The sequence below is a fragment of the Nymphalis io genome, chromosome 12 (genome assembly GCF_905147045.1).
Source record: "Nymphalis io chromosome 12, ilAglIoxx1.1, whole genome shotgun sequence".
Lineage (NCBI taxonomy): Eukaryota > Metazoa > Arthropoda > Insecta > Lepidoptera > Nymphalidae > Nymphalis > Nymphalis io.
The window spans coordinates 4,863,955-4,880,608 of NC_065899.1; the positions used below are offsets into that span (position 1 = coordinate 4,863,955).

A 16,654-nucleotide genomic window follows, 5' to 3' on the forward strand; every position below is an offset into this window, starting at 1 on the left:
AAAACAAAAAAGCTGATTAATGCAATATTGCACTTATCATACTGGTCATCTTTATTTTTACTTAATTTTTTTACCTACAATTACATTTTCAAAACATTTCGTTACGATGTAACACAAACTGCATTACTTATTTACTGCGAACAAGTAATAATAGATTATCGTAGAGAACCTTTGACTTACATCATTGCAACAACAATTTACCATTATAATATTAATGTGCAACTGGTCAACAAATATTTCACTTAGCCGGTTGTTAAATGTTTTCAAAAGTCGCCATTAGTATGAAAAATGAATTAATGGTCACGAAGCGACGGTAAGGCGTCACTTGAATACGGATAAAGAGATTCGAGACGACTTTAGCACTAAAAACTTTTTACTTTACTATATTTCTTTTGGACTATCATATGCACCTATTAACTTTAACCAAAATAATTAATAGTAGGAAGTAAGAAAATATTAAATACAATAAATTATAAATAAAAACAAGTTATTTTTCATCAAGCCAACAATATATATATGATAATATATAACCTTAGAACTATTTTACTTAACTTACATTATTTAAATTTTTAATATTTTCAATTCAACATGCAGCCAATCGACTCTAAGGATTTCCATTGACAAGTGCGCATTGCTAAGTAAGCTGAGAAGGGTGGAATATGATTGATTGTATGGTATTTTATTACAGAAGTTTTCATATCGTGACCTGCTCTTGAAGGCAATACTAAGATACCTTTATTAAAAAATACAATAGGAATAAATTGTAATTTAGAAACAAAAATGGAAACAACCAAGAGATCTTATAATTTAAAAAAATATAGCGAAATGAGAAAAAGAAACATGTTTGAAAAGGTCGACGGAAAAGATATTAAAGGTAGATTTTTTTAACGTTCTTTTTACCATATTTTCGGCATTATGTAATGTTAATGGCACAGCCTGCTTAATATTCTGATGCATATCTCAAACTAGAGACGAGATTGATTTAGATTGCAAAATATCAAGCCAAATTCTAAGTAATTACATAAACTGCACATGTAAATTATAGTGCACCCGTATCAATGTCAGCAAATTTGTTCGCTATTCCTTTTTATAAGAAATGTATTTCATACACTCATATAATGAAATAATTAATAAAATTAATTACATGTACATAGTAATCGGCACAGATTAGATGAAATTTAACATGAAATATTATAAAAAGCGAAAATCCTATTTCTATTACAAATGGTCATTGAAAAGTCCAGCCGACCATGATTTTGTCATTATTACACGATGTCCCATTACCATATTACTTTCTTCGTTCTTGTTGCCAGATTAAAAATATATATTATTATTAATTTATATAATTATAATTCACATAATATCTAATAATTTATATTACAAGCTGACTGTCTTACAATAACAGTGTTTCGATTTTATTGTTTCAAATATTGTAAAAACTTTTCTTCAATGTTCAATGCTTATGTTTATAGACAGCATGATTAAAAGGATCATTAAAATGTATACTTACTTATGTTTTTCGCATTTAGTGTCAATAACATTTAGAGTTTTCGCCGTTGATATTAATTAGATTTTTTAGAATTTAAAAAATGATAATTATACTAACTTAAGTCCCACACTCAACACGAGTGCGCTATGTATGTGGGCTTTCATCACAAATCATATCGAGTCAAAATATACATAAAATTTGGTAAAATTATTATAGACACAAGATACATAGCATAAAGTTCCTATTGTTATCGGCGCTTTGACGGCAAGAGATGGTAGTTTTAATAAATAAGAAAATAAAATACATTAATATAATATCTAAAACTCAAACAAAAATATACATATGTAATTAAGTAGTCCCTTCTTAGTAAGTAAGTACTTTCTGTAAACGTTCTTAATTTCGAAGGTATTAAAATTCCAACATTCTTCTCCGTCTTAACAGTTTTATTATTTTAATATAACTCAATATTAACCACAGTGGTAATACAATTTGTTTCACAACTCAAAAATTACCGTTCCTCTTTTTAATAAACCAAACAATGCGAGCTTCTATCCAGTACTCAACTGACTAATCATAATATAATATATTTCGGAACCGGTAGTCACAATAGAGCTACTAAATAATAAAAGTACGAAATATTTAAATATACAATATAAAAAATAAACAAGCAAATATCACGTTTTGTAGTAAATATGACAATATAAATTATAACTTATTAAATTCTTTTCATAATGCAGACTTATTTTAATGGGCACGGCTATTCTTTACAAAATGCTCAATAGTTATTTTATCAAGCTAACACTTCTAACTATACTTTTATTAATATAATAAAAACTTTTATTAATGCCACCTGAAGTGGTCACCACCACCCATAAACATTGGCGCTGTAAAAAACCATTCATTCCTTGGATGCGCCAATGTGCCAACAACCTTGGGAACTAAAATGTTATATCTTTTGTGCCTCTAGTTACACTGGCTCACTCTATCGATAATATTCGCATGTTATCTATAAATTGTACGATGACAATACTACGACAGAATCTTTTTTACGAGTGTCAACAACAACAGTTCGGTTTACCTCAATCCGATAAAAGATGCGTGAAAGCTTAGAATATCAAAAAAATTAAAAAAAGCATAATTTTTTAGTTGAGCTAAAATCTTGTAATAACTTGTTTTTTGTCCTATTAATCAATGCTTATGCCATGATTAATGCCGAAAACATTTCATATTTTAGCTTATCAAGAAAAGGACATATATGGCCCACAAATCGAAGACAAAGATGGGGAGCTGCTTGACTATCATGATAGCTTTTACGTCACTACAAAGAGCCTGCTGGTTCTCTTTCAGATCATGGGCGTCATGCCGATAATGAGAGTGCATAGACGTTAGTAATATTTATTTATTATAATTATGTAAATTGTTTAGATATAGAAATAAATATGCAATTTCTGTACACATTTCTAGTACAGTTCATGGTTTATCCTGGTACACTGGTACATTATTCGCACACGGCTATTAGATCCCAAACTAAGCAGAGCTCTTGTACTATGGAAACCAGACAACTGATATACTACTATATGTAATAATACTTATATAGATAATTACACCCAGACTCAGAACAAATAGACATGTTCATGCACACACTTGTCTGTCCTGGGTGGGAATCGAACCCACAACCTTCGAAAGGCAAGTATCTACCAACCACGCCAACCGGTCCGCACGGTTTGGTTATATATAAATTCGTTCTAATATATTTTGCATCATTTATAATTTTTAAAAAGTTATAACAAAAAATAAAATTACAAAACGTTTTTGCTCTTAGTTTATTTTACATTTAAGAAACGAAATTGCCCAAACAATTATGGAGCACAATGAAATTGTGTGGAAATATAAAGAATACATTTTTTATATCTAGAAATAATTTTGATATTTATTTAAATGATTATGTAATATTTTAGAGACAAAAACGACGAAACGTACAACCTACAACTGGATTTCCAAAGCAACATTGTGGGCTTATCTTGTATGGAGTCTTGAGAGTATTATCGTTGTAAAAGGTAAACTATTTCGTGGGAAGTATTGATTAACAAAACTGAAAGCATTTAATAAAAAAATAAGTTTTTTAATACAATATATGATACGATATTTTAAAAGTAATTGCCGTAACAGCCTGTGAATGTCCCACTGCTAGGCTAAAGGCCTCCTCTCCTCTTTTTGAGGAGAAGGTTTGGAGCTTATTCCACCACGCTGCTCCAATGCGGGTTGGTAGAATTCACATGTGGCAGAATTTCAGTGAAATTAGACACATGCAGGTTTCCTCACGATGTTTTCCTTCACCATAAAGCACGAGATGAATTATAATCACAAATTAAGCACATGAAAATTCAGTGGTGCTTGCCCGGGTTTGAACCCACGATCATCGGTTAAGATTCACGCGTTCTTACCACAGGGCCATCTCGGCTTCTTAAAAGTAATTATCATAAACAATCTCAGATTGCCATAAAATTCATATGTATTTCTATGTAATCATATTCTGTTATATCATTTAGTCGGCAGCGAGCGTCTTGCGAACTTTCAACAGAACTCCAACAAGCGTTTCGACGAGGTTATTTACAATATAATATTCCTCAGCATACTTATCCCACACTTCTTGTTACCTATCGCTTCTTGGCGACACGGGTCTGAAGTCGCTATATTTAAAAACATGTGGACACATTACCAGGTGACATATATATTATATAAAAAAGAATAACTATTCATTTTAAAAATAAAGAATTATATTATTAATAATTATACATCAGTGATTAAATCGAACTTGATTTTTATTTATGTAATAATTATAATTAACGTTGACAGCAGTGTAAGATAAAGCAGATGCAAAAACTATAGGCTTAAATTCTGGGCCAGATCAGTAAACAGTTATTGAGTTTGGATGTCTTTATGAAATTTTTATTCGACAGAATTTTTAATGCTACACCTATTTTCAGCTGAAATACCTCAAAATCACTGGAACACCAATTGTATTTCCAAATCTGTATTCGCTAACATGGGGTCTGTGTATATTTTCGTGGGCTCTCAGTTTTGCTGTTATTCTCTCGCAAAACTATTTGCAAGATGACTTTGAACTCTGGCACTCATTTGCATATTATCACATCATTGCTATGCTGGACGGCTTCTGTTCATTATGGTAGGTATAATTTATTTTTCATTGTTGTATAATAACATAATATTATAACGTTGAGATACAGTGAAAATAACTTTGATAACAGACTGACAGTTTCCCATTTTGTTAAGAATGATTGGAGCTTACTCCACTATTCTGATCGGACTTAAGTTGATAGATTTACAATAATATGCAATGGAAAGAATTTTATCTGCTATATCCAGATTTTCTTATGATGTTATCATTCATATTGTCTAATTCATCGGTGACTTTTCCGAACCGATCCAAAATTTCAAGAAAAGAGCTGACTCATCCCCTTAAGGCCGGTAACGCACCTGCAAGCCCTCCGATGTTGCAGGTGTCCATGAGCGGTGGTAGTTACTTTCCATCACGTAAGCATAAGCCCGTTTGCCCCCTTTTACATAAAAAAAAATACAAATTAATGTATAAAATCAGTTTTTCTTGCCCGGATTTAAAACTGCTATGTGTACATTGACGACAACATTTTTGATTTATACTTTTGTTTGATTATTATACAGGTATATTAATTGCAATGCATTTGGAACGGCTTCTAAAGGATTAGCGACAAACCTTCACAAGGCTTTAGAAGCGGAACATCCAGCTTTGAAATTAGCACAGTTTCGCCATCTTTGGGTCGATTTATCGCATATGATGCAACAGTTGGGTAAGAAACATTTGTTTTAATCAAACATATATGAAAGTTAAATATACACATTTATATGTAGTGTTTCGTTTTCACCGTGTATTTTTCTATCAATAAAAGAAAAGAAAGGTAATTATATATCCCACTGCAGGGCTGAGGCCTCCTCTTCTTTTGACAGGAAATTTGGAGGTTTTTCACATGCAAGTTTCCTCACGTTTTTTTTACTACGGAGCACGAATCACATGAAAGTTTAGAGGTTCTCGCTCGGATTTGAACCCACAATCTCCAGTCAAGATTCCGCAATCTAATCATTGGGTCTTCTTAAACTGGGCCTTATAAAATTTTCAAACAATAGTAACAATATTAAAAAACAAATAATTAAATTCTACAACGTAAAACACGATTTTTATTTACTACTGATAATAGAAAAATACAACACATCATGGAGGTTCAAGGTGTGCAATAATCAAATAAATTACGCTTCACGAAACATTTGTAATCTAATTTATCAGCTTTACTGAGAAAATACAGCTTTAATGAGATATATTCGTATGACGAATACATTAGAACGAGTCTAGTAAAAATATGTAAATTGAAAGAGGCACTCGTGTAAGGATTTTATAACAGGACGAGCTTTTGTTAAAAAATTAATAAATATTTATACCAGACTTATCTTTCCTGTTATAAAAATTAAAATACCTATTTTTTACATATATGGAACCATTTAATTTTCATGTTAAATGTCACCCACAAATACATAAACGTTTTATAGTTACACAATGCTTTGTCTTTTACTTTCAAATGACATATTACTGATGATGAAAAGAGATAATTTGCTTTGAAAGACGGCGGGCGTATATTATATTAGAGTGATATTAATGTTGTGCGGCGAGTCAATACGAACAGTTTGATGGTATAATATGAATAATGGGGGTCAAAGTTGCTCATGTCCAAAGTCAGGTTTCATCCCTCATTACCCTACACGTGGCCCCTGGGTGGGGCTAATTGAGCAACATATTCTAGGTGGGAGGCTCCGGCCGTAGCTAGTATTACCACCATGCGAACAAAGCCGAACCGCCATAGCGATTTGTCGTGTGGCGATTCCCAGGGGGGATCGGGCGTCCCCGCGGTCTCCAGTTGAGTCTACCATCTCCGTCTCTGTGGTGAAAATCACGATGTCCAAAATGCGGCACCTCATATAACTTCCATTTCCCCATACCTATTCACACCCACACGCAATGGCTTGTAAAAACAGAATGAAGAAAGATTTACAGCGACTGCACCACCTCTCTTTTTCAGTGCATCTCTCAAATATACGAGGTTTGCACTCAAATCTCTTTGCGGTTCACCACCACCTTGAAACCGCCAAGCCAAACTTGCTCTTTCTCACGGAGACACAAATTACCGGTCCAGCAGATGTAGCGTACTTACAGTATCCCGGATATTCACTCGAACACAACATCAAATCTCGTGCTGGGGTCTGTATGTACGCTCGTAATGACATCTGCTGCCGGCGTTTCCGAAACTTGGAGGTGCCCAATTTTTCGGTAATGTGGTGCGTATCGGATACATATGATCTGCTCCAAACCAGATTATATACGCCTGCGTCTATAGGTCGCACAGTCGTGACCAGGAGACAACTCGGATGTTTGAGTATCTCAGCGTGACGGCTAATGCCGTCCAGCGTCGTTACCCGACTGCTCAAATGGTGTTTCTGGGGGATTTTAATGCTCACCACCAAGATTGGCTATACCAGAACACCAACCACGCCGGGAGAGAAGCGCAATATCGCTAGATCTCTCTCTGCTGGTACATGAAGCAACTCGAGTGCCGGACGTGGACGTGGGAACTTTTGATCATTGTGTGATCAGGTCGATCTACAACTTCCACCCTTTGAACTCTGGTGTCACTGGAACCAGATGGGTGTGGCGATACAAGTTGGCAGATTGGGACAAGATGCGACACTTTTTTGCATGCTATCCTTGGCGGCAGATATGCTTGTCTTCCAATGATCCGTCGAGCTGCGAACAAGCAATATCTGAAGTGATACGTCAGGCTATGGAGTTCTTTATTCCATATGCTGTCGTATCATTAGATGGCAAGATCCCTAGGTGGTACAACGCTGAGTGCGCTGAAGCTGACGCCCATAAAAACGCAGCGTTTGTAGCGTGGGCAGTAGCCCGCACCACCAAAACTCCGGAAATTGCAACTAATAAGGGAGCCTTTAACTCTGCTGACAAGTCCTACAAGAAGGTCCTCAAGAAGGTTCGTTTCAACCGAACTAGACGCCTTGGAGCCAAATTAGCTTCCTATCCCCGTGGTAGTAAAGCATTCTGGTCCCTGTCCAAGTCGGTTGAGACGAACTTCTGTCGTCCATCACTATCTCCAATGCTGAAGCCTGACGGATCCCTGGCCTTTACGGCAACAGAAAAGGCTAACCTATTAGCGGCTCTGTTTGCCGAAAATTCACGTCTCGATGCGGGAAGTGCCTCACCACCAAACATACCACCTTGCGACTCAATCATGCCAGAGATACGAATTCGCCAAAGAGAGGTTCTAAAAATTCTGCGCACCTTGAATGTGAATAAGGCCAGTGGCCCTGATGGGAATCTAGCAATAGTCTTGAGGAATTGTGCACCTGAGTTGTCCCCTATTCTAACACGCTTGTACCGCCTCTATCTTAAATCCGCTCAAGTCCCTAAGGCTTGGAAGATTGCAAACGTACAACCAGTACCTAAGAAGAATAGCCGTGCCGACCCGGCCAATTTCAGACCCATAGCAATCACCTCCATACTTTGCAAAGGTATGGAGCGTGTATTGAATAACAAACTCCAGGCGTACCTCGAAGAAAACAATCTCCTATCGGACCAGCAGTGCGGCTTTCGGCGGAATTGAGCAACAGGAGATCACTTAGTGTACACTACTCACATCTGGGGCGAAGCCATGGACAAGTACGGCGAAGCGTTAGCCGTTTCACTTGACGTGTCCAAGGCTTTCCACCGGGTCTGGCATAAGGGGCTTCTGAGCAAGCTTCCTAGCTACGGGATACCTGTTGGCCTTTGCAACTGGATATCAGATTTCCTGAGTGGACGATCATTTCGAGTTGTCCTAGATGACTTCTCGTCTGATCTAATGGCGATTAATGTTGGTGTTCCTCAGGGATCAATTCTCTCCGCAACACTCTTCCTGCTGCATATAAACGATCTGCTAAAACCCGGTATCTTTGGGTACGCAGATGACAGCATTGTAACGAAGAGATACATATCCGGTCCCCGAGCTAAAGCAGCAGAAACTCGTGAGCACAGGGAGGCCTTGGTAGAACACATCAATTTGACATTGGAAAAGGTATCGAATTGTGGCGATGATAACCACGTCAAATTTAATCCTACCAAGACTCAAGCGTGTTTGTTTACCGCCAAGAGGAGTCCATTCCACCTGACTCCAACTTTCCGAGGTGTATCTGTACCCATCACCGACAGTATAGAGCTTCTAGGAGTTACATTAACATCCAAACTCAACTTTGGACAATACATTGAATCCAAAGCTAAAACTGCTGGCAAAAAACTTGGCATCCTCAATAAGGTCAAGCAGTACTTCACACCGGAACAGCTTCTGACTCTATATCAAGCCCAAGTCAGATCGTGCATGGAGTACTGCAGCCATTTATGGGACGGCTCTGCTAAGTACCAGCTTGAAGTTTTGGATTCAGTGGATCGTCGTGCTAGAAGGCTCATTGGCGACCAGACACTCCAGGTCACAAAACTCCAGACTTTAGAACATCGTCGTAAGATTTCCTGTCTGTCGGTATTCTACAAGATATATTTCGGAGAGTGTGCTCAGGAACTATTTAATTTGGTTCCCCCGTCACCATTTTACCATAGAACTCCGAGGCATCGAAAAGATCTACATCCGTACGTAGTTGACGTATTTAAGACACGTACGAAACGATTTGCTTCCTCGTTTCTGATACGCACTGCCAAGGTATGGAATACCCTCTTTAATTAATATTTAATTATATAAACCAAAAAAAATACGCTATCAATTTTGAAGTGGAAAGTCTTTATCCTTGAACCTTTTAAATATAATTACAAAATAATTTCTTTTTTAAATATATTTAAAAGAAATTTTAATTAAAATAATTTCAGGTAGAGCATACTCAAATATGTACGGTATATATTGCATGGTAATATTTTTTACTACAACAATTTCCTTGTATGGTTCCCTCTCTGAAATACTGGAGCATGGTCTAAGCTACAAAGAAATGGGATTATTTGTGATAGTGGGCTATTGTATGACCCTGCTTTTCATCATTTGTAATGAAGCTTATCACGCTACGAGGAAGGTGAGGTCCATGTAATCATTTTCAATTTATAGGTCGTTTTCTTTGATAAAGCTATTCTACTATATAATGTAAATATGTGTCGACACTAGTGTGTTATAAAATTAATGAACTATTGTAATTGATATTTTATAATGCATACGTTATTCACATTACGAGTTTCAAGTATATACTGGACGTCAAATAAATTTTACGTAAATTTTAATTGAATTGATACGGCTTATACTATATTTTATATGAATTATGAATTTTATTTTGCTTAATTACTTTAGCCGGTTCTCCGCTTTCTTGTCTTAAATGTTTTTTTCCGAACCAGTAGTAGATTCACAATAAATTAGCGAGAGTAATGCTAGAAGCATTGTATTTTGAAAATTAAAAGTATAATATAGTATAAGTATGGCCTTTCGAGAATTCAAGTTTAAATTTTTGAAAATTATTTGAAACTTAATTGTTGACAATTACAATGATAATTAAAATACTAATTAATTAATTTCCAGGTCGGTCTAGAATTTCAAATGCGTCTTTTGAATGTTAATCTGGGCGCTATCGATCGCAGTACGCAACGCGAGGTTGAGATGTTTCTAGTTGCTATCGCGAAGAATCCACCTATTATGAACCTTGATGGATTTACTAACATTAACAGAGAATTGTTCACTGCGGTAATTTTTTTACCTACATAAGACTATTTCGGTATTTCATCTTTAAAACTATGAGTGTTAGATTTTTTTATTAGGTTTTTTCTTTCAAATGTCCGTCTTAAATTTATAAAATATAATACTAATAATGAGTAGCTAAAACCTTTTATAAAATTCACGCAAAGTTATGGATTCAGCAATTGCTGATATATACATATATTTAACAAATGTTCCATAACCTCAAATGATTTTGAATCCCAAATAGTTAGGCTGTTTGGAATACTTAGACTCTACAATTAAATATTAAAATTGTTTTGTACGTGGTATTAGTGAAGTACTGACGATTTATTTGAAAATTAATAATCAAAATAATTAGAATGATTAAAATAGATCAAAATAACAATGGTTGACTAAATGCACTTTCTTAATATAACATATAAATTGACATTCATGTGATTGAATCTAGTTTTTATATTCAACATAATTTTGTTTTTCCAGAACATATCATTCATGTCGACATACCTCATAGTCCTTATGCAGTTCAAGTTGACACTTTTGAGACAAGGCACAAAAGTGATCAAGAAAATTGTGAGCACTATGTTCAATACGTCCAGTACTTTAGCTCCGGACGAGGAGGAATATGATGAATAAATAATAATTGATAAAAATTAAAATCCACTTTAGGAAAAGCACATTGTTATTAGGGATATTAAATGCACAAATATTAGATTGAAGTTATAGTGCATAAAACAATTTTTTTAAACAAATTTTATTAGAATACACTTGCACTTATTTTGAATCTGATTATTTACTTATTTTTTATAAAAGGGTTAAAGGGTGTAGAAAGTATTGAGTAATCACAATTTTCTCTTTAAATTGTAATCTCGTCTGAACAATAAACAGATCGTAAGCCCAACGTGGGTAAGAGACTCGTATTAATCCTTTAAAAAAAATCTTGTACCCTACAATACTTTGTAACATTATTCTTCTGACAGTTGCTTATTCCATATTTAAAATATGTACGTATGTAAGGTATTATCTAAAAACTTAAATATTTATTAATTCCGTTATTGAAATATTATTCTAATTCTGATTCTCGGCTTTTTATTTTTATATCCTTTAATATTCAACCATATTCAATCATGTATGATAAGAAATGTTGAAAGGTAGCCAACCTTTAGACATAAATGTAGTATCTGTAAAATAAAATTTGAATGAATAGCTTTGTTTGTCTCTGAATATCCAAATACCACACTTTGTATGGTGTAATATTTTAAAATGCACCCAACAACTAAGAAATCGAAAAGTGCCAAATTACATCGCAAAGATCTAGCTTTTCTAGAATGTATGAAGACTTACATTCATATAAGTGTGTGGTGGTTCATGTGTTTAAGATTAAGCTTCCTCAGAGAAAACTTAACCCTTATCCTGGAGACCTGTTGGAAAATTAATCTCACTCTGAGAGAATGTTACGTTACAATTTTTGAAGGGTTAATAATAACCTTAACGCTAAAGAATAGGATAACATTTTAATAATATACTTATTACAAAGTGTTGTCACTATTTTTAAGCAAATACATTTCATTCATAAATTTCTTCCTACGTTGATCTAGTGGTTAGCTTGGAAGACTGCAGGTTTCGAGCTCCATATTGGATTAAGCCAAATTTTATTGTATTGTCAAAGTTATTTTGTTTATCTGTCATTATTTAGTAGTCTGAAAGTGTTTTTTTTTCATTTCAATTTTGTTATTAAGCATTGTTTAAGTAAATTATTCAATATGAATTATTTTAAAAACACATTACGAAACCCAGGTTTTTTCCACAATAAACATTACATAATAGAAATAATATTTCTATTCAAATTATTACTTTCAATGTCGCATAAGAAAAGTGAATAGTATTAGAATTTACCGATAAGTTTCATTGTTGCCAATTTACAATAGCTCGCAAGTACTTACAACAAATTTTACATTTTCTTCTTCATAGAAAATTCATAAAAATATTTTTACGTTGAAATATTATCTTAATATTCAATATGCCGTTTTAAAAAAGTAAAAAATTCCATACAGCCTCTTGATTGATTAAAGTGAATGAAAATTCGGCGATGTATATTTAAAACGTCGCTGGGGTATGCAAATGAACAAGACTAAATATTCAGCAAGGTTGATTTGATTGGTAATGGTTTTTATTAATTAATTAAGTTATATATTTCTGGTTCGCTATAAAATACAGCGCTTGTGCGTCGGTCATCTACTACTTAATATTTTTTTATTTTAAAACACAATTTTACTACTACTTTCTACTAAAGTTTATTCCAAACAAACTTTAGAGACAACGTAAAGTTCATTTTCTATATAAAAATATTAGGGCAGAAAAAAATAACTATTATCTTGTCATTTTACATATACAACTAAAATGAGTGCTTAAAGTGAAAAATATTTTTAGTTTTATTTTTATATATATTTTTGTCTTAGTTTTCATGGTTAGCCTTACAGGCATGGTCTGATAAATGTATATGGGCAATGTCTATGTGCAGTGGCGTCAGCTTACCAACAGGTGGCTAATTTACCCGCCGTATTTTAATAAAAAAATTGTCGTATACTGTCTTTATATCAAAAAAATTCCGGTACATTAAAATTTTAGTCACATATTTCTAAATCTCAACATTGAGCATGTACCCCATACATCTGTAGTCAAGTGAGCGTGTGTATAAAGAATTCTGTAGCGAATTCCGGTTGAAATGGCAAGGGATCGCTATAAATGGCCGCAGGAAACGTGGGAGTATCCGTGGGTCTTTAATATATGAGTCAAGATATACATTGATGTAAACAGATCTTAATACTCTTTTATTTTATAAAACAAGAAATGATAAAAAAAATATTATAATAATTGAAAATGTTTAATAAAATATTTTGATTTGTATCAACTGATGTATGGTTACAGATAAAAGTAGATAAACACATCCATAACAATGCATGAATTTCTTCGAGTCATTAATCTTATACGTATATATATGTATGTACATAGCGAGACCTATAAAATTGCTTAATTGTGGCTTTGTAAAAGTAGCTTATTATTTTGCTTAGTATTTATTAATTTTAATCGTAAAAGTTTATTCGTTCATAGTTTATTTTGATTTAATTGAATTAATGAAAACTCTAACAGTGTACAATATACGCTACGCTGACTAAAGTTCGTTGGAAGTAATATTTTTTGATGTAATGATGGGTGTTGAAAAAAAAACATCCATCCCTTAACAAGTGAATCCCTTATGTGAATATTCGTTATTTATTCTCTAAATTATCTTCAAATTATCTTCTGAGTGTAGTTAAAAAATGCATTTGCAAATATTGAAAGCTATTGAAGCCATATAACCGTAACAGCCTGTGAATGTCCCACTGCTGGGCTAAAGGCCTCCTCTCCTCTTTTTGATGAGAAGGTTTGGAGCTTATTCCACCACGCTGCTCCAATGCGGGTTGGTAGAATTCACATGTGGCAGAATTTCAGTGAAATTAGACACATGCAGGTTTCCTCACGATGTTTTCCTTCACCGTAAAGCACGAGATGAATTATAATCACAAATTAAGCACATGAAAATTCAGTGGTGCTTGCCCGGGTTTGAACCCACGATCATCGGTTAAGATTCACGCGTTCTTACCACTGGGCCATCTCGGGAAGCCATATAAGCCAAGCTAGAATTATAATTTTTATTGATACTTATCATTTTATTTTAACTCTATATTATATTTTATCTATTACAATGGACTTAAAACTATTACTATAGACCATTAATGTTAGCTTTGGTTAATAGCACTCGCTGTAAAAGCTTTTAATTTAAGATTGTGTTTAATATTGTATTAGGATGATTGTGAGACAAATACTTTATGTAAGGAAATATAAATCAAACAGTTTTAAGTATATATTTTATCTTTAGATAAATACGGTTGGAGGAGGCCCTGAGCCTACCCAATATAGTTATTGGGTATTTTGCTGGTCTTTTCGATTAGCTGAAATATGACAGCAATACCATTATGTACTGAATCATCCATCTAGCATTCCAGAAACATCGTATCTCTTAATTTTGTCACAATAAGCGCTTGATTAATATTAAGCCTGTACACACAAATCCCGAGGAAGAAACCTTATGTACCGCTAAATATTACTTTTCATATAAGCTTTATAAATTATATAATAATGATATCTACTTAATTATTTGTTACTTTTAAAAAATATTCAATTTACTTTAACAATAACATAAAGTATTACTACTTTAGTATAAAATTTAATGTATTATTTTGTAATTCTGAATTGTGAAGCGATATAAATAAATGTTGTAAGACCTAGCTGCTTCCATACTTAAAAGTGACATCAAACGCATTTAGCGAAGGCATAAAATATGGAATTTAATACGAGACGATCGAGTAACCTCTCATACGATACGAACTAAGCAATAACTCAAGTTTACATGAACTGAGATGGGCGGGTAGCGAGGGGGCCACTTGTTGCTATGGTTACGAATTCACAAACTTAACTTTTCAATTGAGATAACCCTTAACCCTTTATAATAGGGGCGTATGTTTCAACCCTGGTTTATATAAAAACAATATTTGCTTAAGCGATAACATCTAAAATTATGACGCATATTGCCATGTGCTCGCATACGTTCGTGGTAACTAAGTTTATGTTGCTTTAACATTTTCTCATAAAATATGTTTATAAATATATTCTTATTATTTATTATTCCATATTCGTGTAAGAATTATATCTTTGTATATTATCGCTAACATTTAACATTATGTTTTATTAGTTGTTTTTTTTTTATTAAATATAATTAATTCAACGTGTTCGGCTAATTGTGCTCTGTACATATTTGTAAAAAAGAATAAATAATATAGTAAATTTATAAAACACACACTTGAATAAGATACATGATATCAGTTAATCTAGCTTACCCTAACCCCTAGGGTTTATTCGAAGCGAATATACATTACCGGATCCTGATCATTCCAATATGCTATTGGACTGGGCAAAACAGACCAAATTAAAAACTCAAATCTGATCTTAGAGTCAACACAAAACTACAATGCGACGTCACACCGCAGAAATATACAGGTTCACACAAAGCATTGCAAAACTTGCGAATTGACTAGCATTGACTATTATTGTGATTTTATACACTCGTTGACGCCACTCACCCGCCACTTGTATGTAGTAAATGAAATTTTGTATGAATGTAACGGTATACAAAAACATACATTTTTTATTTAAAATACAAAAAAAATACTTTTTTTCGACTTTAAAAATACATTCAGTTCAGTTGACAATCGTCGAATGTATATCACCTGAAGCGTGACAGTAAGACCCACACGAAACCACGTCGCAGTTTTCTACGTCCCATCAATTTGTAGTTTTGTTATAAGAATTTCACTTCTTAATATTAGCTTTTTAAAAGATTCAGCATCAACAAAAGAATGAATGAAATATAACTTATATTTGTTTTCTTTCGACTGTTAAGTTTAGTTACTATGAAATATTCATTAAAATAAAAGTACGTGAATGTGAGCTATGAAAGCGGTTTCATCCTAACATGTCGTAATAATCAAAATGCAGTATTATTATGGCAATTGTTGTCAGCCAACTAAATAAGTTTATTATTTGGCAAGTGTACGTTGTTACCAGCGTTTTTTTGAGTATTAGCGAATAGAGATCCAGATGGATTTTCATATTTATACTTGTTGCTTTATATAACATGGCAGAAATAAAAAAAAAAACAAACATAATTTATTTATAACATAATTTTATTATTGAAACACTTTCATGGATAATTATTGAAATTCAATAGAATATTTAAAAAATATATCACGCGTATGGAAAATAACTTACGAATTAACTTTATTCAACATTCAACACCTTACAAATATTACTTAAAATGAGATAGATAGATAGATAGCTTAAAAATATATTAGTTTGAAGTAATTAAGTTCTAATGCATTAAGTTTCGTCCTCTAAGGACAGGTATGAAAATAGAACACCGTCGTCAGCGTGTGAACTTAGATAACGACTATACCGCTTCGGCGACACTTGAGAAACTTTTAAGTTAATCTACCTGATCCTGATTACGATTCTCGGGTTTTAAATACATCGGATTTAGAAAACAACCTTCAAAATTTTGCTCTCTTATTGTTTTGCTAAGGCAATTTTATATATTCATTCTTGGCAATACGCCGATATCGTTAACCTAGGTCGTGGTAAGAATTTTGATTTTTATATTTCCTCATTATATTCATAGAATTTTAAACTGTTTTGCATATATATACCAATAAAAAATTTACAGCAAACAATATTTTAGGTGTCTGATATATGT

At 33.4% G+C, this 16,654-nt stretch overlaps 1 protein-coding gene across 1 annotated transcript; it reads left to right on the forward strand.

The window, feature by feature from the left end:
* Nucleotides 1-801: 801 nt before the first annotated feature.
* On the forward strand, nt 802-10,976 carry LOC126772397 (gustatory and odorant receptor 22-like). Its single transcript, XM_050492760.1, has 9 exons — nt 802-874; nt 2,724-2,873; nt 3,448-3,546; nt 4,039-4,211; nt 4,477-4,676; nt 5,192-5,337; nt 9,462-9,658; nt 10,153-10,314; nt 10,789-10,976. The coding sequence occupies exons 1-9, from the start codon at nt 826-828 to the stop codon at nt 10,939-10,941; spliced, it is 1,329 nt and encodes a 442-aa protein (XP_050348717.1). The 5' UTR covers nt 802-825; the 3' UTR covers nt 10,942-10,976.
* Nucleotides 10,977-16,654: the final 5,678 nt, after the last annotated feature.

Excerpts from the sequence above, each read along its gene's own strand:
- LOC126772397 (XM_050492760.1), top strand. The coding sequence starts at position 826 with ATGAGAAAAAGAAACATGTTTGAAAAGGTCGACGGAAAAGATATTAAA. Across the intron at positions 4,677-5,191 it reads GACGGCTTCTGTTCATTATG|GTATATTAATTGCAATGCAT; the intron begins GTAGGTATAATT and ends ATTATTATACAG. Across the intron at positions 9,659-10,152 it reads CTTATCACGCTACGAGGAAG|GTCGGTCTAGAATTTCAAAT; the intron begins GTGAGGTCCATG and ends ATTAATTTCCAG.